The following is a 24,659-nucleotide window of genomic DNA, read 5'->3' on the forward strand; positions in this document are numbered from 1 at the left end:
GAGATGCTTGACGTGGAAACTCTGGGAGTTTTCTTACTATCCTGAAATCATTCCGAAGGGGGCCGAAGACTCCGTGAGGGCAGAGATCCTATTCTCCTCATTAGGTCCCCAGCGCCAAAGCAAGAGTGCCTGACACTTAGAAGAAAGCGCAGTAAATGCTTGTGGATGTGAAGTAATAGAAATGTCATCTGTTTGACTGTCTGTGCTGTATGTGTTAACACGTAATTGTAATATCTACTGTTTGTTGACCTCTGATGTGTCAGACATACTACCTCAAATTCTCACAACAACACACAAGATGGGTATTGTTTTGCAGGTGAGACGGAGCCCCGGCACTCTTCAGGGACTCCCCCAAGGGTGCATACCTAGTGCAGAATTAAAATCCATACCTAGACCTCTCGCCTCCTATGTATTTTACCACCACTATACACCCATTTCTCAAGAACGGGGAACGGGCCAAAAGGAAACGGCCTGAAAACTTAACGTTGTGGGGTTTTTTAATTAAAAAAATGTTTTCCCAGCCCTTAGAACTTCCCTGAAAGCTTTTCCTTTCTTACTAACCTAGCTTAGTAATAGATGCAAACATCTTCCGACCCGGTCTGCATCTCGCAGTGGTCCTCCTTTGATGGATAATCCGCCCTTATCTCTGTTTGTAGAGATGACTATGGAATCCTTTACTCTGGTCTGCTGAGCATCAGCCGTTGGGGGAGACCTGCGGCCGTCTATGGCTTACACGTACTTTGATTTCCAGCGAGGAATTCTTAATGGAGTAATGTCCACATCGAGTCTTCACGGTGTGGGAATGTGGAGCTCATTGCACAGGAATCTCCCCTCTTTCATGGGGTCTTCCTTACTAACACTTTACGTTTCAGGGAGGACTCCAAATAAGCAAGAGGATAGACAAGATTGAAGATGTACCATCACGCATCCAGATCTCATTACTTGACAGCCTGATCCACTAGGGTTGAGTGGCTTTGTCTCTTTGGCTGACACTGTACATGTGTCATTTAGGCTTTGAAGTCTTCCTCTCTTCTTCCTGAGAAACTGCAATGGGAAAGAGATTACAGTTGTCCTTTCAATGGAGTTAGCGGTTTGGGTCAAGTTTAGATGATTGTTAGGTAAAAAGAGCAGACAATGTTTTCTAGATGAAGGTAATCTTGATTATCATGCTTAGGCTTGAGAAGAGAGGAGCAGCATGGGCAAATGGGGTTAAGTGAGAAGAGAGTGGAATTCAAGCTGGAAACCACAGGGAATTTGCACATGTCTTGCTGTTTATATGTATCTTTTCTAAAGCCTAGCACATATGTAGGGCAGCAGACTTCGGGAGTCTGTATCAGAATACGACAGGGGCATGCTTTTCCAAAAGGCAGATTCAGGACCCCAGCTCCAGACCCAGTGAAACAGAAGGGGAAAAACCTGGAAATCTGCATTTTTTTAATGTTTATTTATTTTTGATAGAGAGAGAGAGACAGAGCACAAATGGGGGAGGCGAAGAAAGAGAGAGGGAGGGAGACACAGAATCCGAAGCAGGCTCCAGGCTCTGAGCTGTCAGCACAGAGCCCCACGCAGGGCTCAAACCCACAAACCTCGAGATCGTGACCTGAGAGGAAGTCAGACATTTAACTGACTTAAGCCACGTAGGTGCCCCTAGAAGCCTGCATTTTTAATTATCAACTCATTTGGTTCCGATGGAAGTGTTACCTAGACCATACTTTCAGGAACATTGGCATGGAAAAATCCTCCGGTCTTTCTAAAGACACCTTAAATGCATCCATTCACTTGAGCCAAACCTAGGGACACAGAGATACAAGCCACAGTCTCAGCATTCAAAGAGTTCAAGGTCAAGTGGAAGAAAGACTAGAAGCAGATAGTTGCACAGCATGGGTGAGTACATTCGTAAAGCAGAAAGGGCTGGGTGCATGGAGAGAACCATAGAGAGGCACCCAATTCAGCCTGCGTAGGGAGATGCAAAACCCGGAGATGAAGGCGAAGGCGTAACAGGAGCAGTGACCTTGTCGCAAGGACGAGTGGGCATTCTTGGCCAAGAAGAGGGGAGGGGAGAATTCCAGGTGAGAGGGAAACCAGTGGATAAAAGCCAACGTGTCTGCCGAGTAACGACAGAAGGGAAGGGGGTAGTCAGAGCGATGGGCCGAGGAAGGAGGAGATTGCACATCTGCCTTTCATAATGAACTAGTGTTTTTCCACATGGGAGGGTGCATTGCCAATATCTGTGTGGTTGTAATTGCAACAGTACTGGATACATCATTCCAGGTTGTGGTCTTTGTCTTCTTCGATACGGCACTCTCCATGTGGCAGTGTTCTGATGAGCTTCCAACGGGAGAAGGAATTCAGAAAAGTTCAAGGCAATCCTAAATGGATTTACGGTCTCGTTTCATTCATTAATCTTTGTCATCAGATGTCTTCGACCGAAGTAAATCTGAAACATCTAACCAAAGGAGGGAAGAAAGCAACAGTGTGCAGCGCCACAGAAAAAGCCCCCACGCTGAACTAATGTGGGCATATGTTACTGACATTATCATTATGTGTAAAATACAAATGAGCACATGAATAAGAATAAAATAGTGTTCATCACGGGCCTTGATACGACTGAGGATCAAAAAAGTACTTCCAGTTGCCACTTTGTTCTCCAGAGTTTAAAAGATGGCTTTCACTGCCACGTAATCTACATAAACTAGCATTGTAACTCACAGTGTGTGGTTATACAAACAGGAACAACAGCAGAAACCAGAGTAGAAATCAGAGCATGCTGTGCTCCACGGAAGAGAGCTTTTTTTCTTTAACCAGAAAGAATCATTTGAATTCAGAATAGAGCTACATACATCCACCCAAGAGTTTGTACAGAATGTGTCCTTGGATATGCACACGCGTGCGTGTGTGCGGGTATAAATCACATTCAGCTATAATATGGCAGTATAAATAATAGTAAATGAAGTGAGCATTATCAGGTATTGGTAGTATTTCTCTTCCTCCAAACTTGCACAGAGAAAATCAAAAGCAGGAGAACAAGAGAAGTACCTTTAAGCTTTCTAATTGTTTCCAGCTGTTGACATTACTCACTGCAAATAATATTATCAAGTAGCGAAACGCCAACGTCTTTGAACTTTTTTGCAGTTGTGTGTAATACTGGAGCCAATGCAGGAGCTGATGTCGAGACATAAAACTTACAACCTCAGTCCACGAGACTGCCTGAAGACCTGCTTATTTCAGAAGTGGCAGCGAATGGTAGCACCACCAGGTACGACCTCGTTCTTCCCTCCCATTCTAAAAATGCATCTTCTGAGGGAGGCCTCTTTTGGGGATAAAATGATGTGAGAAGGAAGGAAGGAAGGAAGCATAAATTGATCAGGAAAAGTAGCTTATTATGGATATTTAGACTGGGGGACATCTAATTTGTAAAATAAAAACATCCTTAGGAATCATCTGCAATCTCACTTGGGACCTGAGACCCACAAAAGTCAACTGATTTATTCAATGTTACCAAGGTCACTGGCAAAGCCGAAATCAGAACCAGGGTTTCCTGTCTCCCGGTCTAGTCTTTGTTCCACTGGACAGGACTGATGGCTTCTCACAGTCTGTTGTTATTTTGCTTGTTTTTTTGTTTGTTTGTCTGCTTAAGAATCATAGAAATTATAGGAACGAAAGGAGGGAGGAAGGGAGGATGGAAGGGAAAAAGGAAAGAAAGAAAAAAATAAATAAATTGTTTCATTTTTAAAGATAGATCTAATATCAAAGGGTACTCTGATCATGAAGAGAATACATAAAAGATTCCATTTTCCTCACTTCCTTAGAAGGCAGTTTTGATACTACAGTCTCCTGCTGAGGTTCTGAAATTACTGCTTCCAGTTATCATTAATTGTCATTCTATCTAATACATTTTTACTCCCGGGCGTGTGTCGAGCCTCATTGATCATAAAAGCAAAACGTATCCATTCGCTAAAAATTATTTTTATAAAGAGTAATTATTAACACGAAGCACATAGCTTTCTGAATCACAAAATATAATGGTCACCTTCCACTGGTAATTGGCGAGGCATTTTATATAAAATGAAGATAGACTTAGCCAAGTACATATTTAGACATCTGAGAAAATGGGCATTATTTTACATAGAATAGTTACATCCCCCTCTTAGAGGAATTTTAGACATTTAGAGCATTATTTTTCAAACACATTAAATGTGCTTAAATTATATTCTCTTGCAATATCAATAGGGCTTTATGAGAAAAAATAGTTCACTCAATAAATGCTTTGAGAACCTGTATTTTCCAACATATGCATATATAATTTATATATTATTTATTAATTAAAACATTCATTCAATAGTTATTTATTGAGCCCCTCCTAGGTGCCAGGCACTGTTCTAGTCACTAGAGGTACAGCCCTGAATGAAACAGAAATCCCAGCCCTCACGGACCTTCCATTCGTTTGCTGAATCCTCATTATAACCTTATGAGGTACTTATTATTTCCTATTTAAATATACAGGGCCTGAAATTTATTTTTTTTAATGTTTATTTTTGAGAGAGAGAGAGAGAGAGAGAGAGAGAGAGAGACAGAGCACGAGGGGGGAGGGGCAGAGAGAGAGGGAGACACAGAATGCGAAGCAGGCTCCAGGCTCTGAGCTGTCAGCCCATGAGCAGTAAGATCCCAAGAGTAGTGAGATCATGACCTGAGCAGAAGTCCGTGGCTCAACAGACTGAGCCACCCAGGCGCCTTGAGGGCCTGAAATTTAAAGTAGTAATTTGCCAAGGTCAGTCTCATAGCTCATCAATGAAGGAGGCCTGTGTCACAATAGGTTTTTATGTCTCCAGAGTTCATGACTCTCTTACCTCAGCTACCTGCTGCCAATGGGAATAATCCAGAGCACACAGTTTCGATATATTTCCCCCAAATTTCATGAAGGAATACAGATACCAAAAAGAAAAAAAAAAAAAAAGGTAGTCAGTTTTAATTCTTGAGGTAATGGAAGAAGCTATTTGTCAGGGGAACTAAGTATTTGATTGACTTTGAATGTCACTCAGCTCTTTTCCAGCATCATGAGCTGGAAAAATTCTATTTCCTGTTTCCACAATTTTTAGGAGCAGCACCCATAACTCTCTACAGATAGACATGTTAGGACCTTTGATGAAGATCTTTGGGGCACCTGGGGGGCTCAGTAGGTTAAGCATGCGACTCCCTCCGGATTTTGGCTCAAGTCATAATCTCACACTTCATGAGATCGAGCCCCGTGTCAGGCTCTGTGCTGACAGTGCAGATTCTGCTTGAGATTCTCTCTCTCCAACCCCCCCCCCTTCTGCCCCTCCCCTGCTTGCACACATACACTCACTTGTGCTCTCTCTCAAAATAAATAAACTTAAAAAAATTAATCATGTTTACAAAAAAGAAAAAGAAAAAAGAAAATCTTTGCACATAAGAGACAAAATATTTACAAAAGAAGAATTGGTATATAAATAGGAACACAATCCTCTTCTTCCTCAAATGTTAGGGGTAATTTGGTGGACTAAGTGGCCATTGAAATGAGCCTTAAAGGAAATCCTCCCCACTGCCCATCAGAAGTGCATAAATGTTTTAAGAAAATGCTACAAGGCTCTCTCGCTGGGTCCCTGGCTCACCTTCTCTCCATCAGCGCTGGTTCAAAAGAGGGTTAGCAAAAAGGATGCTTTTACATGACATTTCCAACTTAGTAAATGCCTGGAAAAAGTTTCCGCAGATTTCTCATTTACAAAACAAAGATCAGAATAGAACCGAATTAACAGAGTTGCCAGGAACATACAATAGTCATGACATAAAACACGTGAAGCAGATGAAACCATTACGAACATGAAAACATTGTGTACTACTCACACTACCTAATATGTAGACAAATAACCTTCCTCCGGCCCCACATCACCACACGTCCCTCTGCTTCCACTAACACGTTGTTCAGCTGTCGGGTCCGCAACATTTTCCTCTGTTTCTAAGCGGGACTTGGATGCAAAGATCTAGTTCCCCTTCGTGCAGATGCTGGCCCTAGCACACTTCGACCTTCTCCCCCCAGCAACTTTGAAATGAGCAGCATTCTTTAAACGCTGGCGTCCAAACCATGCGACCTGAGAACTGTACTGAGCCAGGGACCCTACGTGTGACACTCTCAGCTGATAGAACTCATGCTTCCTCTTTTCTGTACTTGAGCATCTCAAGGTCTGCGCTGGCCTGCAACCAAGTGCCGACTGGGAGATGCTGGCCTACCACCTTAACTCGTTTTAACCCTTTCTGTCATTCCTCGGAGGCCCCCCGGGGGAACGCAGAGCCCTCCTTTCCCCCTAAAGAGCCAACAGTCCAGAGAAAAGGGTTTTCTCAAATTCTGTAATGGTGATAACATGTTTCACGCGACTCTAACAGTGGTATTTGCGGCTCGCCCCTAAAATACATTTACTAGACTGCAGGCACGTGTCTAACGGTAGAGAGAACAGTGAAGCACAAATCGTTTGATCTAGAGACCAAAGAAAAGAGTTGCAGCCATTTGGTGCTAAAAGGATAAAGCCACGGCTTCCTCCCTTCACTTAGCGTGAAGCTAAAAGAAACGGCAACAATGTAGAGTCTGCTCTTTGTCATTTACAAGCACAGCTTCCTTGGGGGGCCGGTATGGGGACGGTCGCCCCAGATCTGACCCTCCATCCGTTGTCCGTATTGCAGCAGAACCCACACGGCAGCCGACAACGAAGCGGAGAAAAAGAAAAAACTCCACCAGCAGCACGTCCAACAGCAGCGCCGGGAACACCGCCAACAGCACCGGCAGCAAGAAGAAGACGCCAGCCGCCAACCTGAGTCTGTCCAGTCAGGTACCTGTAAGTCTCGCTTTCCTCTTAGGCCCGAAATCCCGCCTCCGCCTGTCCTCCGCCTGCTGGGGGCCCAGGGAAAGTCCCCTTTAGCCGCTCCTGCCTTCTGGGTTGGGGGCGGGGGAGGGCCAGGCAAGGGCAGGGGGAGGGTGGGCGGGAGGAGCTCGACCGTGGAAACCTCCCCCTGCAAACTGGGAATTAGGAAGGAATATGAAGCGTCTGTGCTGCACAGGGACCTGAATTACAGAGCCGTCAGAGGCACAGACAGGAGATGTGTCACGTAAGGTTTAATTAAAAGATCACTTAGCGCCATGCCTGGCGGCAGAGAAGGGGCCCTCGGCACCATCCCCGGGGACCCCTGTGCTCCACTGGAAACTAGCTTCCGGCGTTCAGGCTCCATGTTGTAATTTGACTGGGCCTTCCCAACATGGGTGCCCTTCTCATTTGGAGACTCAGGTAATTAACTCTCGGCCACTAAAATCGCAGCTCAGTGGATGCCACTTGACCCATTTCATTAGCTCAGGGGGAGGGTCCGCCCTTGGTTTGGTCTCAACTCTCCTGACCTCTTGACCCTTTCTTTCATTTCTGGGTCTTGACAGAGGAAATGGGCCGCTTAGAAGGGGGCTTCTTTGAACTCCGAGGCTGACAGCTGACGGGTGTCCCCAAATAGCGCGTTGCCCGTGTGGGCACTTTCTTCATCTCCATTTTTTTTTTCAAGTTCTGTCCTGTCTGCCTACTTCCTTCCTGACTCCAGATTCCTCAGCCCAGTGTTAGATCATTTATCGCTTTTAAATTCTCATGCTCCTGTAAACATTTCTCGTCCCTTGTCCCCTCCACGATTACTTGTGGGTGTCCTTCTCTGCTGCCCTTGTCACATCACCCTGTCTCCCGGCGTTTGACTGTTGTTTGAACCCTGATACTTCCGTGGTGCTTCATGGCTATCCCTTGGATACCATGTCTTCGGAAATGTGTTCTATTTCTTATTACTTCCCTCAACCAGTACAATTTTACCTTTTCTCTTTCACACCTTTTTCCCTGTCTTGGTCTGTTGTCCTCATATCTCTCCCCATGTGAGAGTGGATTCTTCTTTCATGGGGATTCTCCACTTACTTCTAAATGTGTCTTTCAAATCTGGCCCCAACCCACTTTTACCCACTTTCCATCGGTCGGTTTTCTTTGGCTAGAGGCAACCCCATCAGTACCTGAGAATCACCTGGGCCACTGAGACTCTTCTCCTGTCTTCCATAGACAGAGGGTATGGTTTTCATCATCACTGCACTAGAAAGAAAGGGTCATGGAGAGAGTGGCCAGCCTGTGGGGAAGGTACCATTTTAATTTTAAGACCGCTAGGAATTATAGTTTTTAAATAATGCCAGACTCACCTCTGTTTTCTGAACTGGCTAAAGAGTCAGAAAAAAAAAAAAATCAAAGAAAAAAAAAACAGAGTCTTTTTATTAAGGTACCAATAAGTTAGGCCCACTTCTGGTTAAATTGGAAAATACACAGAGAAAATGGCCTGGTATAAATAAATCAACCCCAAAGTGCACACAAGTAGCCTATTATTCATCTACTCCTGGAGTTTTAGAAACTAACATTTGTTAGTTTCCTCTAGCAAATGCAAGTGCATTCCAGAGAACTCTGGAACTGTAGCATTGCTCCTTAAAGGCACAGTGACTGCAAGAATTCAGTTCAGTTCAACAGTTGTTTTGAGCTCCTACTATGTGCCCCACACCGTACCAGATATCAGCAATACCGAGATTAAACAACCACAACAAAAACCCAGGCCCTGTCGGTCACTGAAGAGCTCAGTCTCTCCTGCCAGCTCAGTCTCCCGGTGTCAGCCAGCAGGGTACGGCAGTGAGCAGGATTCTGAGGTCTTGGGTTTGGTGGGCCATCCATTGGTGATGTCTGCCTCAGGTGTAGAATAGCGGTATGTGTGTCACAGATTTCGACATCCCTAGCCTCGTCGGAAACATTTCAATTTTATTTTAAAGGGCACATAGTCTGTTCCGCTCCCTTATGCTCCTATCCTCCAAGCCAGCAACTACATCTTAGTGGAGGATCCCTGTGTCGAGAGGGCTTTTAATGAAGTGAGACCCCTTGGACTTCGAGAGAACAAGGCACCATTAGAAAGCGAGAGCAGAACGCCAGCACCACCCCCGCACCATGCAATTCAAGACGTTTCAATGAAGTCAAGCTTACAGATGGCCAAGGGGGGGCAGGAAAAAGCCACCGCCACGTTAGGAAAATGTGCACATTTCGGGGTGCACTCTTGCTGAATGGACCTTCCGCGATAGGCATCGTCTGGCTTGTAGCGACCCCCTCTTTTAACCCTGTGTACTGAATTACCGACACGATTTGACTGTTGAACTAGAACGCGATCTGCAGGCACAATGGCTGCCTCGTTCGAAGGCACGGCCAGGTTCTCTGTGCCACCGTGACCACAGCTGTGGTCCGCCTGGCTGCCACGGCAGCAAACGTGCGTGTCCGGCGAGGACTAGGGTTTAATCCTTGGATTCTGCTTCTCACTCCATGAGCAGGGGCTAGGAGCGATCCCGAACTGCAGCCTCAACCCTGGGAGGGATGGAGACCTGTGTCATTCAACAGCAGTGACCCCTTCTGGCCAATTTAAGGAGAAGCATTGAGGGGCCCTGAAAGGAGTCACTTCCAGTCCTCCTCAGAGGTTGGTGGTCCTTGCACGGGGGATTAGTGAGAAGATGTGACAATGGGCGTGGCGCCTCCAGGCCTCCGGCGAGGAGCAGAGGTCTGCCTCAGGGGGAGCGAAGGGCATCCGGGGTTACCCTCAGACAGACCAGCCCTGCCTCCTGTGGGACACACGAGATAGCAGAGACGGGAAGGATAATGCAACTCTCACTACTCATGTTGAACGTTGGGGGGATTTTTAAAGATGGGGGGGTGGGGAAAACGGGGCCAACATCCGCTAGGGAGAGGCAGCCCAGAACGTGCACTGTGTCTCCGTTCGTTTTGTGTGAGGCTAACCAAGTGAGACTGCCCGAGCAGAGAACCACTCTTTGAGTCTGTAGGTTTAGAAGAAGCAGGTAGAGCCCCGTGCATAGCGGCCTAAGCGGCCTCAGGTATCTATGCACATGAGAAGCCCACGGCACACATCTGTCATAGCTTGCCATCTGTCACTCATCCGCACAGGTACACACAGGATTATGTATCTGGCTAAGGATTTTCTCGTACAATCAGGAAGGCAAATGTGGCATCACTCTGAAATTTAGGATGCTTACAACTATCCATGCCTGTTCCAAACATGACAAGCCTATATCAGTCCCATTTGAAGTGATTCAAATCACTATTTTCACAGTACTTTTCTTGAATAACTGTTATTTTCTGATGCAATGAAGGCACCTGGAGTGTCGAGAACTTTTTCTAATGTCACGCTTAAGCTGCCCTCTGATTTTTCTCCTCTGTTTCCAAATTACGCTTACCTCCTCACACTGCCCCAGCCTCTCTCGATGACCTTGGACTCACAGTACTAATGTGGACCCATGTGGTCACTTCCCACACCCTTCCCCTGCCCTGTGACACCTTATGCATGTGTTTTCCGACCCTTTCAACGTGTGCTGCACGTAAGTCATGAAATGAGATGAACCCGTGTCATCCTCTGCCCAATCTTGCCCCATTCTTCCCCCCCCCCCCACCTTTGTTCCTGATCATAAGCACTGTCTCCTAACTGCCTGTAACCAAGTGGCACTTTTTTGTCCAGAACACCCCCAACGGGTCATATGGCTAACCCGATAATGTCCCCTCCTCTCTGGAGGGCACATTCCATCTCCAGTCCTGTCGGCATTCTTGCCAATCAGAGTCTCTGTCTGTGTTGTACCTCACCTCGAGCCCTCATGAGTCTCCCCACATGTCAGTGTCGTGTCTGGCTCTTCGTTGCATAGTCAGTACGTTCTTCGAAGCACACTTCTGATTGTCCTGCCAGTACCTATATTTGCTGAGTTTACCCAGTGCATGTTTGAGGCATTTACTTAATCTGGGACATATCTCTTTAAAATCATGTTTATCAAATCACAAGATCGATTAGTCAGAAAACACAGTTTGGAAATCTATTGATTATCTCCCCATAATTCTAGGGGAACCAATCAATCAGTCAATCAAGCAAACAAACAAACAAACAAGGTTTTCCACTGCAAAATCAACCAGGCGACAAGCAAGGGTTTTGTTCAATTGGCACCTTCATAATTCCAGAAAGAAACGGGAGGGCCCAATGGACCGTCTCCTGACCAAAGGCAGGATTCTCCTATACCGTCCCAGGAAAGCCTGTCTTGCCCCAGTGAAGACAAAATTTTCGCCCAGTTACCAAGGCATTTCATCAAATTAGCCTCCGCATCAGGAAACACACCCTTACGTCTCCAAAAGCATCTGGCTCAGCCCTGCTTGTTTTGGCAGAGGCGGAAGCTGATGGCCTTGGGCACTCGCCTGGAGTCACCGCACTTTTGAGTAGATTATTGCTCACAGCCTGCCCAGCAAGTATCACCCAGTATCACCTGACAGGTGTCCTGTCCCATGCCCAGGTCACCCACCAACCCCATACAGCCCCCTCTGAACAAAGAGGCCGGAGCCGTGCCCTGTGTATGCCCCCTTCTCCCCTGGCCCCGGGCCTCTCCAGCTGTGGCCTCCACGATGCTCCCGGCTACAGTAGGTGGCTTCCTTGTTTGCATGGAAGGACAATCTGTGCTTAAAGGAGTGATTAGATGGATTCTTCTTGCACGCTTCCATTTCTGATGACTGCCAGCTTCATCAATGTAATTATAATTAGTGCTCTTCTTCTTCCTTTTATGGCACCAGCTGGACAGACTGGTTCTCTTGACTGCCCAGATTGGTGGCAGGGTTGCCTGTGTGGGGATAGGTGACAGGCACCATGAAATAACAGATGGTAAATTCAGGGCTTGTTGGCAATCAGCAGGTTTTTGCTAATGACTTAATTAGCTATGCAAATTGTCAAATCAGTGTGAACATTGTTTTTATCGAAAACTTTACCTAAATTAATTACCATAATTAAGTAGCAGAATGTCAAGGATATTGGCTGCATAAAAGGGCCTGGCTGAGTGGAAAAAAGAGAGATTCTGCCTTCAATTAAAATGTATACCGTCCTTGGGACAGAGAGAACGCCATTTGGAATGAGTTGCGTGAATACTGCAGAATTGCACCCTCCCCCTGTTGGCTGCTAGTCTGAAGCCATTCAGAGGCCCTAACATAAAAAGTGGCGGATTTTGGGAGGTAGTGGAGAGCACCCAGCAGAAGGTTCCACAGCCCTCTCTCTAAAAGTCCCCAACGTCGGCAAGTTAAAAGCGTGGATTTTTTTAATCTTGAAAAATCCATTTTTTTATTTCTGCAGATTGCTAGCATTGCCCGTTCTCCGGTGTCAGGCTGCGCACTAAGGACATAAACTCGCGTGGTTGTTCCACGTCAGGAGGCAATGTTTATTTCCTGTAGAAATCCAATATGCGTCTCGCCCCCGCCCCCCGACTTTGAGACTTGACCCCCGGTGCACAGTACACGAGCGTGTCTGTCCTAGACGCCCCCCCGCCCCCAGCTCCTCCCGCTAGTGTTTTAAGCTGAGCTTCTCTGTCCCAAGGTTTCCCTGTAATAATGTCAGCTGCTGTTCACAGGATGTGATGGTGGTAGGCGAACCAACCTTGATGGGAGGTGAGTTTGGGGACGAGGACGAAAGGCTAATCACTAGATTAGAAAACACGCAATATGACGCGGCCAACGGCGTGGACGACGAGGAAGACTTCAACAGCCCCCCGGCCCTGGGGAACAGCAGCCCGTGGAGCAGTAAACCCCCCGCCGCTCAAGAGACCAAATCAGAAAACGCCCCACCCCAGGCTCCCCAGTGACACTGACCCGCACCCGCACCCGCACCCGCCGTCAGTAGGTCGTGGGGCACGCTCACGCTTGCAGATCCTTGCTTGCAGGAGAGGAAGGAGGAGAAATAAAAAAACTCTTCCACGCAAATACCTGTTTCTAAACCACAATGATCTGAGTTTGGGTTTCGTTGTTCTTTCTTTTTTTCTTTTTTGAATTGAGAGGATCGTTCCAATAAACCTCCCTGACCCTTCCCTGGAGGCCTTCACAGGTAACACAGAGAGTGGCACTGATCTTAATGAAAAGAGCGAAAGCTCGCGCTTCTCCGGGCTCGGTGTTAACCACGTGTTTGTTAATTACACCCCACCCCCAACCCCACCCCGACGAAGGCCATATTGTCAATACGCCCTCAGTGCTCAGGGTCTCGTTATATGCCGACCCTAACTACAGATGACTTTTTAATATTGTAAAATATTTTCTGCTTTTTGACTTGCATCTGAGAGTTTCTTGTTTCAGTAAAAAAAGAAAAGAAAAAAAATCAGCCTTTGGACAGTAATTTAAATGTATCCTTATTATTATTTTTTTCCTTCACCTTTTCTTTCATTGGGTAACAGCTAAGAGGGCCTTGCAGGGTAATTATTGGGTGAGCTAATGTCAGTCGGTTCTCCAACCCCAGCTGGTTCAATTGAGCCCAAGGGCTGAAACAAGAAATGTCTTTTTGTCATCGAAGACACCAAGGCAGATTTTTATGTAAAGACAGACACCTGGCCCCTCGAGAACCTACTCGTTTGTAAAATTGCTGTTGATCCAAATCTTTTCAAGCCATGTAATCCATTAATTTTGTGGGCAGTTTAATAAATCTGAAACTTTTTTGTGTTTTTTATGGTATCTGAGTTGACTGTTGTTTCCTTTCATGGTATATTTCTTGTATAATATTTTGTAAAGCCCTCACCTGGTTTCTTTTATGGGGATTCTTCTTTGGGGGCGATTCCAGTGTATTTATGTGAAACTTTATAAGAGAACTAATTTTTCCATTTGCATATTAATATGTTCTTCCACACATGTAAAGACACAGTGGCTCCGTGTGTTATAAAACAGCTGTATTTTATGTATGCTTTACTGATAAGTGTGCCAATAATAAACTGTGTTAACGACCAAAGCAACTGAGTCTGGCTGTTTGTGAGCGTTTGGCGAGGGCTTGGGGGGGGGGGCGGCGGGGGGAGAAATCTGCCCACGATCATGAGAAGTGTTGAGCCTGGATTTATTGCCCAGAGTCCAAATGGAGTGGAATTGTGACAGCCACGCCATCCTTTGTAAAGTCTGATTCCTTTCCCTGCTCACTGTGGTTCAGTTGGGCAGATGCGTGAGAGTCTGCTGCGTGCTGGGCACATGCTTGCCGTGGACACAGCAATGAGAAAGCAAGAACTGGCCTGTGCTACAGCTTGGCAAGTGGAGGAGGGGGGGCTTCCCCACAAGTGTTGATTCTGCACCAAACAGCCCTTCTTAAGGTCCACAGATACTATTTCAGCTAATCCCCAAAGCTTCACAGAGTTGGCATTGCTATCTCCATTTTTAAAGATCAATGTCTTGCTTGCCCATTTTTCCAAAAAGTTGCTGTATGAGACTACAGAAAATTCACTTGAGGACGTGTTTCTTAAAAGAAATTTCCTCGTGTTTTTCCACTTTGTTTTCCACCAGTGAGGAAGATGAGAGAAGAAGTCAGCATTTGTTGGATGTGTATTAAGTGCCGGGTGATTTTAATTTATCATCTTGGCAAATTCTGGAAAGGCGAATTTGAAAAAGAGAAGTTATGGGAGGCCACGTGTCTTAGGCTGGGATTCCCAGAAGCAGAGCCTGAGATCAGGATGTGGGGGCACAAGATTATCGAAGGAGTGTTCTTCAGGTAAAAACAAAAGGAAAAAAGAAAAAAGGGGCTGTCGGTTACCTGGGGCATCCATCAGGTCTGCCCCTCAGATCTCTTTCTGGGACAGAGGGGCATGCTCCTCTCTTGGCAGACTCTGGAAAAAGTGAAAAGAAGTTAGGCCAAATCACACATACGCCTGCTCACCCTGCATCCGCTGGCCGAAGCAAGTTGCAAGGATAAGCCTCACATCGGTGGGGGTGGGGAAATATACACTCCCTCCTGCAAAGTCCCGTGGCAAAGGGTATGAATAAACAAGTGGGAATCTAGTCAACCACTGGTGACCTACACAATGTTGCCTGAAGAAACGTCTAATTATTTGCCAACACTTCAAAACTGATTTTGGAATTAAAATTTCGTGCTGCTCCTAACAAATCGTATCGAACAACAATGCAAAAAAAATTAACGAAGATTCCCATTTCTGAATCCCTGGATGGTGACAGTTGGCTGGTGTCAAGGCATGACTACCCTGCTTGGATGCTGTCCACCGTGGCACACTTGACCCATCTCACGCACTCCACCTGGCTGGCTTCCACAGGCTACTGTATCTATTACACCCATGCTCTCTGCTCCTTAAAACCACGTTCGGAAGTCAACATCATTGGCTCTATTTTACAGATGTGCAGACTAATGTTCAAGCAGGTTAGGTGAGCCCGTTTGTCACATAGCTGGTAAGTACTAAAGTGGGCTTGCAGGGCCAAAGTCAGTGCTCCTTTCAGCAAGCCACACTGGTTTCATGGTAGTGGGTCAGCCTCTGTGGATTAGGTTAGGAACGTGGCAAGCACGATCGCATTGAATCTTTGCACTGTTCCTGTGGGCAAGGTAAAGTTCTCCTCCATTTGGCAGCTGGTACTCAGAGCAGTTAAACAGCTTCCCCAAAGTCATGGAGGTCACAAGTGACAACATCATGTCACCTTGACTCTCTGAACCACTTTATTAGACTTACTGTCATGTACACGGTGTGCATGTTGGGTGTTTGGAGGTGTTCTCTGGCCTGGGAGAGGGGTCCTGGCATCCACCTTTCTACCATTTGCTGTGTATTTTCAGGGGTTGTTGAGGAGTCTGCCAGAGATCAAGAATTGCCACTGACCTGGTAATGGAACAAAGTGGGGAGGCCCCCTTTAAGACCTTGAAATCTCAAGGGCATCTGACAAGGGATTTAGAAATAAGTGACCCAGTCCCTGCAGGAAATTTTTTCTCTCTCCATTTCTTTTTAACCTCGAGGTGAGCATTTAATGCAATAGGAAGACACAACTTGCACTGATACTACACGGGGTGGGCCGCAGAGGGAACAAGGTCACCAATATCAATGTCCCTAAATCAGGATTGGCAGCATCCTTGAGAAATTCATTTTATAATGGGATACCTTTCCATTCTCCGTAGAAACAATTACCAGGGTTTTTTGTTTGTTTGTTTGTTTCTGATTAAGTAATACATGCTCATTGTAGATCATTTGAACACACAGGAACAAGAAGAAAAGTAATTCCACTGCCCCAATATAAGCATTGCTAATACTCTGATACTTATCTTTCCAGTTTTATTCTTGGCTCATATACATTACAATGTTGATAAGATACAGAATAGACAATGATGTATCCTGCCCTTTCATATAATATCGTCTCATGAGCCACCTCTGTTAACTATTCTTTAAAAACATGATTTTAATTTCCACGTAATGACCCACTAATGGAATATACCATAATGTATTAAGCCATTTATTTATGGCTGGTCAACTCCCTTTTTTACATCTCATTAGAATTTCATAATCATTAAACTGGTCCAAGGTTGATTAGAGTTTGTTAAATCAAAATTCACTTATTGGGTATTTGCCACATGCCCAGCACCATTCTGAGGGTTGTATGGGATTCCTGTACCTGGTCCCACCCTCAAAGTGCTTATAATTCACTTCGGATGGAGAACAAGTACATAAAATGCTGTCCAAGCATATAAGGCTGAATCTATTCAGAGGATCAACAAAGCACAGAGAATAAAACCTCTAGGAGTTTAAAGGCATTTGATTCACACTCATTGTGTTCTACCACGTCTGCGTCTTGCTTTGCATCTCACTTCGTCTTTACCACAGCCGGAGGATGTGGGTGTTTTGTCCAGGAAGCTCAGAGAAGTTGAACACCTTGCCCAAGGTCACATAGATAGAAAATGCCAAGGTCAAGTTTGAACCGACACATGACTCCAAAGCCTGTTCTTTTGCTGGTATGCCACAGGAAATCCCTCGGGGAAACAGCAAATGCTGTGACTGAGTGTTGGCAGGAATGACTTCGTGACAGAGCAAGAGGGGACAATGCATCGATACGCGCACCCACATCTGAGTGTCTGGCTGACTCTCACAATTCGCTCTCTGGCTTCATCTTTTATCCATCACTGCTGTCAAGATGATGTCTCTGATCGCCGGGGATATTGAGGAGTTTGGGTTTTGAACAAAACCTAATGTATCAGCACTCTTGCTGTTTACGTCAAGGTATTTTCAGCACTTGAAGCCATTAAGCTGGAAAAGGCATTGAAAGGTTATTAAAACTATAAATTAAGGGAACTGGTGAAGCATTGTCTATGGCCCTGCCCAGCCCTACCTTCTCCTCCATTCCTATTCTTTCCAGAACTTCACCATCTTGGACAAAGAAAACATTTCTTCTTTCTCAACGACTTCCAAAGAATTTCTGGAAAGTATTGATTCCTGAGTTAAGCAAACCTGTTTTGAAGGAAGTTCTTCTTTGTGTCTCTTCCAGAGTGGACATGATGTATCTTGAGCTCTTCTCCAACAGGAAGCCATTCTTTCTCTTTTAATTCTTAATTTGTTAAAAGTAGTATTCGCTCCTTGGGGGTTTGCAAATTCTTCTGTTATGAAAGTGTTAATGTTTTCAGAAAGATCTGCAAAAAGTCTCAAACGGTTGTGAAACGGCTTTAACTCCTGAAGCCCACCTGAAGTCCATTGTCACAAAAGTGAAAACTTCTATTTCGTAGAAAAAGTGAATTTTGGAAAACCTGGGCACTATCTAAGGGATCAAACACCTTTCACTTCCTCTAGCCAGTACCGACCAATATTGGCAAGTCCTGTTGTTCCAGGAGAGGTTCTGAGGAGCTCACTCAGGGAGAAGAAGGGTGTGAATATTGGCAAAGCCTACCACTGAGGTGAAGGAGGGCTCAGATTTCCCTGGATTTGCCTTTCTGCCCTAAATCACAAAGCATTTCAAAGGTAGAGGCCTCTGGAATTCCCAGGATTGTTTTCCTAGGATAGAAAACCCTGCTTTCCCCTTTCCCCATTTTAGCACTAAATGTCCCTCATCCTGGGAAATTCCTCACTTCCAGGCAGCCCAGCCCATATGTGCAGCAAAACAGACAAATGCATAATCAGTGGGCACTGCTACAAAGCATCTTTTGCATTCCAGGCGCCTCGCACACCCACTCTGGGAAGGAAGGGGGGCATTAGTGTTATTGTTTTACTGGTAGGAAAACTGAGGTGAAGAAACATTAAGGAAAATGCCCAAGGACCCCGAGCAAATAAGCAACAGGACTTAGATGCAATCTCAGGTGTGACTGGCTCACAGCCTGTGCTTTCTCTGCTACATCGATGGCTTTGAACTCTTATTCTAAATAAGACCAAGGGAAGCGCAATGTATAAAGTTAACTAAGAGAAACAGTTAAGCATCAGAGACCGTGAAACCCAGAAAAAATCCTGAAGAACCAGAGTCTTGGTTGTACAAGTCAGGTCTACACCTGTATTCTCCCACTGTCACTAGGCTTCAAGAGAACACCACTGGCTCAGTCACGCTAACGATCGAAAAAGCTGCTGTGCGCTATGGCATTTGGCCGATGAGGAAGTATTCAGACAAATGACATTGGGAACCTACCACAGATAGCCAAGGTTTATCCCAGCCGGCCCAATGAAAACGTCCCTTTCCATTGCAATGGAGACTAATCCAGCCTGTCTTAATGACTGGCCTGTAGTTTTGCTGAAGTCCAGAAAGCAGTTAGCAATATCTATGGCCCCTTTGCACTCAATCCAGTTACTTCTGCAACTGGGTTTGGGCAGTTTGCATTTGCCAAGTGCACTTTGGGAGATTCTTTACAAATAATTAGAAAAGAAAGTTGTGTGGGGTGGGGGGAGGCGTCTCCAGGGTGGGCCCTTCTCTAACTCAACCCTCTACACAATACCACCACCCAAGAGTGACAGAATGTTGCTTACCTCTCACTGCAGAACTCAGACAATGAGGTGGCAATAATCCCCAGGCTATCATTTTTAATGGAAGGACACAGTACTTTTTATTTTATTTTTAACTTAATTTCAAGTTAGTCAACATACAGTGTAGCATTGTTTTCAGCAGTAGAACCCAGTGATTCATCACTTACGTATAACACCCTGTGCTCATCCCAACAAGTTCCCTCGGTAATGCTTATCACCCAGTTAGCCCGTCCCCCCACCCACCTCCCCTCCAGCAACCCTCAGTTTGTTCTCTGTGTTTAAGAGTCTCTTATGGTTTGCCTCCCTCTCTGTTTTTATCTTATTTTATTTTTCCTTCCCGTCCCCTATGTTCATCTGTTGTGTTTCTTAAATTCCACATATGGGTGAAATCGTATCTGTCTTTGACTTATTTTGCTTAACATAATTCATTCTAGTCTCATCCATGTGGTTGCAAATGGAAAGATTTAATTCTTTTTGACCAAGTATATTCCATTGTACATATATACCACATCGTCTTTATCCATTCATATCAGTTGATGGACATTTGGGGGTCTTTCCACAGTTTGGCTATGGTTGATAGCTCTGCTATACACATTGGGGTGTGTGTGCCCCTTTGAATCGGCATTTTTGTATCCTTTGGATAAATACCTAGTAGTGCAATTGCTGGATCATAGGGTAGTTCTATTTTTAATTTTTTGAGGAACTCTCCATACTGTTTTCCAGAGCAGCTGCACCAGTTTGCATTGTCACCAACGGTGCAAAAGGGTTCCTTTTTCTCCCCTTCCTCGTCAACATCTGTTGATTCCGGAGTTGTTAGTTTTAGCCACCCTGACAGGTGTGAGGTGGTATCTCGTGGTTTTGATGATGAGTGATGTTGAGCATCTTTTCATGTGTCTATTAGCCATGTGGATGGCTTCTTTGGAAAAGTGTCTGCTCATGTCTTCTGCCCATTTCTTCACTGGGTGATTTAGTTGTTGGGTGTTGAGTTTGATAAGTTCTTTATAGATTTCGGATACTAACCCTTTATTGGATATGTCATTTGCAAATATCTTCTCCCATTCCATCGGTTGCCTTTTAATTTTGTTGATTGTTTCCTTCACTGTACAGAAGCTTTTTATCTTGAGGAGGTCCTAATAGTTCACTTTTGCCTGTTTCTTTTGCTTCTGGAGACATGTCTAGTAAGAAGTTGCTGTGGCTGAGGTCAAAGAGATTGTTCCGGTTTTCCCCTCTAGAATCTTGATGGTTTTCTGTTTTACATTTAGGTCTTTCGTCCATTTTGAACTTATTTTTGTGTATGGTGTAAGGAAGTGAGAACCCATTATTCTTTCAAAGAGAGTAAATTGTCTCCACTAGCAAATTGAATCTCCCTAGCCGTTGAGACCACCGACATCCTTCATTCTTTACGTCCTTTCAATATGTGCACAAGGTTGGCTCCACAGTTTAAAGAACCAGACTAATTCTTGCTTCGTAGTCCCAGGAAAGAGGTTCCTGGATAACTTCTGATTTAAAATGACTCCCAGTTTACCACGACTTCTATCCACTGCCCTTGAACCAGAGGACAACTGACGTTACAACCATCAAAACCAAATACAGAAGGCACTGTCCAAAACATTTTTGAAAATGAAGAGCGATGAGGGGAGCCGGACCCTAAGATATCCCAAAGCGGAGCGTAAATGAGCCCGGAAGCGGACGCACCAGGGGATCTCAGAAACACATCAGCACATATATCTGAATTCGGGGTATTTTACATTTATGAGAAAAGGATGGGATTAAATATCAGTTAATTGATTGGCTATACATTTCAAAATGATTATCTTACTTTAGTCCACATGTAAAAATTTCAGGTGAATTAAAGACTTCAACGTAAGACAACAAAAGCAGTAGAAGAAAACAGCAAATCATTAAAATAGGAATTTAGAAATACCTCTCTTCTCTAAACACCAAGACTATAAAGACGGTTTCGTTTTGTTTTGTCAATCCACACATTTGGTAGACAATATTGAATTGTGAAGCGTCTGAACTCCAGAGAGAGTTAGACCTGTGTCCATACCCTGATCTTGACACTTATTGGCTCCGGGACCTGAGGCAAATTAGTCGCCTTCTCTGACTCCCTGTGCCTTCTCTGTAAAAAAAACCTGTTTAATAGTTCCGACTCAAAAGGTTATATTGTGAATTAAATGTGATATGATATGTAAGATGTAACACATAGGAAGAAATCAATTATCATTACGAATTATTAATATTTTTATGGTAAAAGACATAAAGTGAATTTCAAGAACATATAAAAATTAGAAAAGACAAGACAATATAAACAAGGGCAGGGTTAAGAGTTATGATAATAAGCTTAACAAATTTAAACTCCTCTGTTAAAAGGCAAGCCACAAAAGAGACTGAGACGGAAAGAATCGATGCTCAGCAATAAAGAAAAGATGCATGAAAGTAAAAATGACCCACAATGACAATGAAAAGGCTGGGAAATGATTTATGAGTTGCACATAAACAAAAAGAAATCAAGAGTTAAAATATTAATTTTAGGGACACTTGGCTGGCTCAGTTGGTGGAACGTGAGACTCTTGATGTCCAAGTTGTAGGTTCATACCTTACGTTGGGTGTAGAGATTATTTAGACATTTTAAAAAATATTAATTTTAGACAAGTTAAAATCTGTCTTAAAAATTGTGAATTTTATATTGATTAAAAGTGCCACTATATTACAAGTAACATAACATTAAAATATAAAGACTGATAGAATCAGGAATTTGAATACTGCACAATAGAATATTAAATAATGTAATCAGGTTGAAATAATAGACACATATTTATCTTTAGACAGATAATTAACAAGTATGCCACGTTTTGATGTAATATATGCAAAAACTTTCCAAACAATAAGTCCAAAAAAAAAAAAAAAGCCTTAAGGCATTTTTCCAGTGTGGTAACTATACGGTTTGCCTACTTTGATCACAATATAATGACACAAATGTTTAACAGAAATGTAGACAAAATGTTCTTAACCAGACATTTAAAAATTTAAGATGTTCTCCCAAATAACAATTGGATCATGGAAAAAATAAAATTAATATGCACATGCTATCTTGAAATAAGAAAGTTGAAACCATTGCTCATAAAAACCTATGGTATTTTTTCCTATTCTATTTTCTGGTTATTGCTATGATTTTTGTACACTGATGTCTTCATTGGACAACTTTACTGAATTTTCTCATTAATTCTAATAGTTTTTCATTTCATTCTCGTGTGCTTTTTAAAGTGTATAACCAATTTGCCTGTGAATATTGAAAATTTTCTATCTTTCCAATAGATGTATCTTCTGTTTTCATTACTTTGCTTAATGCACTGGCTAAAATTTAAACTGTGTTAAATAGTGATGGTGATTACAGGCATTTTTGTATTAATCTTGGTTTCAATGAAATTGATTCTTATGTGTTTCTTCATTTAACATAATGCTGTCAATCCTATGATATGTAGACAATATTTTCAGATTTTCTAATCCTTGTCACTCAGTCACCAAGAGAAGTTAAATTTCAGCAAATGCCATTTTGTCAACTAAAGACATCATCAAGTTTACTTTTCCCTGTTGTGCTATTAGTGAGATATATGTTGTGGATTTATTTCCTAACTTCACTAGGTTAAACTCTACTTGGTCATGGTAGATTATTCTCTTAATATGCTGTTACATGATATTTGTTATTATTTCACTTATGCTGCATAGGTCTGTGTTCAGAGTGGAACTAGGCTATTGTTTTCTTCCTTTGTTCTATTTTTACTCCATTATGCCATCAGAATTATGCTATCTGCATAGAATGAGCTTGAAAGTGCCCTATCTTTTCTGGATTCTGTAATAGTTTGTATAGTTTAGGTGTAACTATAGGACCCCAGAGTGCTTTTGAAAGCACTATAATGATTTGTCTTCAGAGATTTAAGTTCACTTCAAACTGATATAAGAATTAATTAATTTCTGTTGTTATTTTTAGGAGTATTTTCTATTTTGTTTTTCTAACCTTTATTTCCCTGGGCTTTTGGGATTCTCTGAATTGAAGCTTGACTCTTTAATATTCATTCTTTGTTGTTTGAGAACGATACACTTTGAAACTAATAATTTCCATCTAGTGACAGTGTTTGAGGGCCCCTCAAGTTTTTATAAGAATTAACACTCTCACTGTTATTTTTCCCATTGTGTTTATTCAATATTTTTCAATTTATTTACATATTAAAATGAGGATAATGGTTGAGAAATTGAATGAAGTAACATAGGTAGAAGAAAATACCTGAAAAGGTAAGAGGCACATAGTAAGAATATAAGAAAGTTAGCCATTTTAAAAGTTTTGCCTAATCAAAACAAAATGGCAACCCAGGTCCGCTAAAGTCTAGCAGGGTCCAGTCCTAGAAGGTTACCTAGAAGGTTATCATTAAGTGTCCAGGCCCAGCATTCATGAAAGCACATGTTTCCATGTGTGATATTTGCTGGGTCTCTGACTTTTCATAACAAGACAGAAAATGATAGATGTGGCTATCAGAAAAAAAATACAGAATTATTTTTTACAACAGCTTTACTGAAATATAATTTACAAAACATATAATGTATCTATTTAAAATATACAGTTCGGTGTTTTTTAGTGCATTCATAGAATTGAGCCACCATAACTGCAATCAATTTTAGAACATTTTCATCATACTCCGCCAAAACCCCGTACCCGTAAGCAGTCACTCCGCTTTTCCCACAGCCAGCCCATCACAAGCCCTAGGCAACCACTAATCCACTTTCTATCTCTATAAACCTACCTCTTCTGGACATTTCATAAAAGTGGAATCATATAATCTGTGGTCTTTTGTGACTGATTTCTTCCATATAGAATGATGTTTTCAAGGTTCATCCATGTTGTAGCATGTATCAGTGCTTTATTCTCTTTATCACCATATTCCACTTAGTGGATGTACATATTCATAAACCATTCATTAACTGATGAACATTTGGGTTGTTTTTACTTCAGGCTATTGTGAATAATGTCACTATGCCCATATGTGTACAAAATTTTTAGGTGGATATAGGTTTAATTTCTCTTGGGTATATACTTAGGAGTGGAATCACTGGGTCATACAGTAATGCTATGTTTAATCTTTGAGAAACTTTCAGACTGTTTTCCAAAGTGCCTACACCATTTTACATTGCCACTAGCAATGTATGAGGGTTCCGATTTCTCCACATCCTCACCAACATTAATTATTGCCTATCTTTTTGATTATAGCCATCCTTGTGAATGTCAAGTGTTATCTCATTGTGGTTTCAATTTGAATTCCTCTAATGGCTGATGGTATTGAGCTATTCATGAGTTTATGATCATTTGTAGAAATTATTATCTAGTCCAAGATCATGAAGATTTATGCCTATGTTTTCTTCTAAGAGTTTTATCCTTCTGGCTTTTACATTTAGGGCTGTCATCCATTTTGAATTAGTTCTGTACACAGTATGAGGTAAGAGTCTAAGTTCTTCATTCCTGTGCATGGAGATATCCAGTCGTCCTAGCACCATTTGTTAGAAAGACTATTCCTTCCTTCGTTGAATTATCTTGGCATCCTTCTTGAAAATCAATTAGCCAGAAATGTAAGAGGTGTTTTTTTTTTTTCCTTCTGAATTCTCAATTCTATATCATTAATCTGTATGCCTGTCTTTCTGCCAGCACCACACTGTCTTGATTATTTTATCTTTGTAGTAAGTTTTGATATCAGGGAATGTGTTTTCTCCAATTTTGTTTTCCTTTTATACAATTGTTTTAGATATTCCGGATCCTTTGCAATTCCATATGAATTTTAGAATTAGCTTGTCATTTGTGCAAGGAAGCTAGCTG

General features: G+C 43.1%; 1 protein-coding gene across 12 annotated transcripts in view; it reads left to right on the top strand.

The window, feature by feature from the left end:
* The window catches only part of LDB2 (LIM domain binding 2), a 402,888-nt gene extending 389,049 nt beyond the window's left edge, over window positions 1-13,839 (top strand). For 2 of the 12 annotated variants that reach the window (XM_042984884.1, XM_042984887.1), the window contains 4 exons: window positions 3,133-3,256; window positions 6,694-6,845; window positions 9,377-9,519; window positions 12,482-12,562. In XM_042984884.1, the coding sequence (XP_042840818.1) occupies window positions 3,133-3,256; window positions 6,694-6,845; window positions 9,377-9,481 (381 nt within the window). In that variant the 3' untranslated portion in view covers window positions 9,482-9,519; window positions 12,482-12,562. Of the gene's footprint in view, window positions 1-3,132; window positions 3,257-6,693; window positions 6,846-9,376; window positions 9,520-12,207; window positions 12,438-12,481 lie in introns of those variants that run through there. The other 10 variants (XM_042984886.1, XM_042984889.1, XM_042984880.1 and 7 more) reach the window with 7 other exon arrangements.
* Window positions 13,840-24,659: the final 10,820 nt, after the last annotated feature.

The sequence above is a fragment of the Panthera tigris genome, chromosome B1 (genome assembly GCF_018350195.1).
Source record: "Panthera tigris isolate Pti1 chromosome B1, P.tigris_Pti1_mat1.1, whole genome shotgun sequence".
NCBI classification, from domain to species: Eukaryota; Metazoa; Chordata; class Mammalia; order Carnivora; family Felidae; genus Panthera; species Panthera tigris.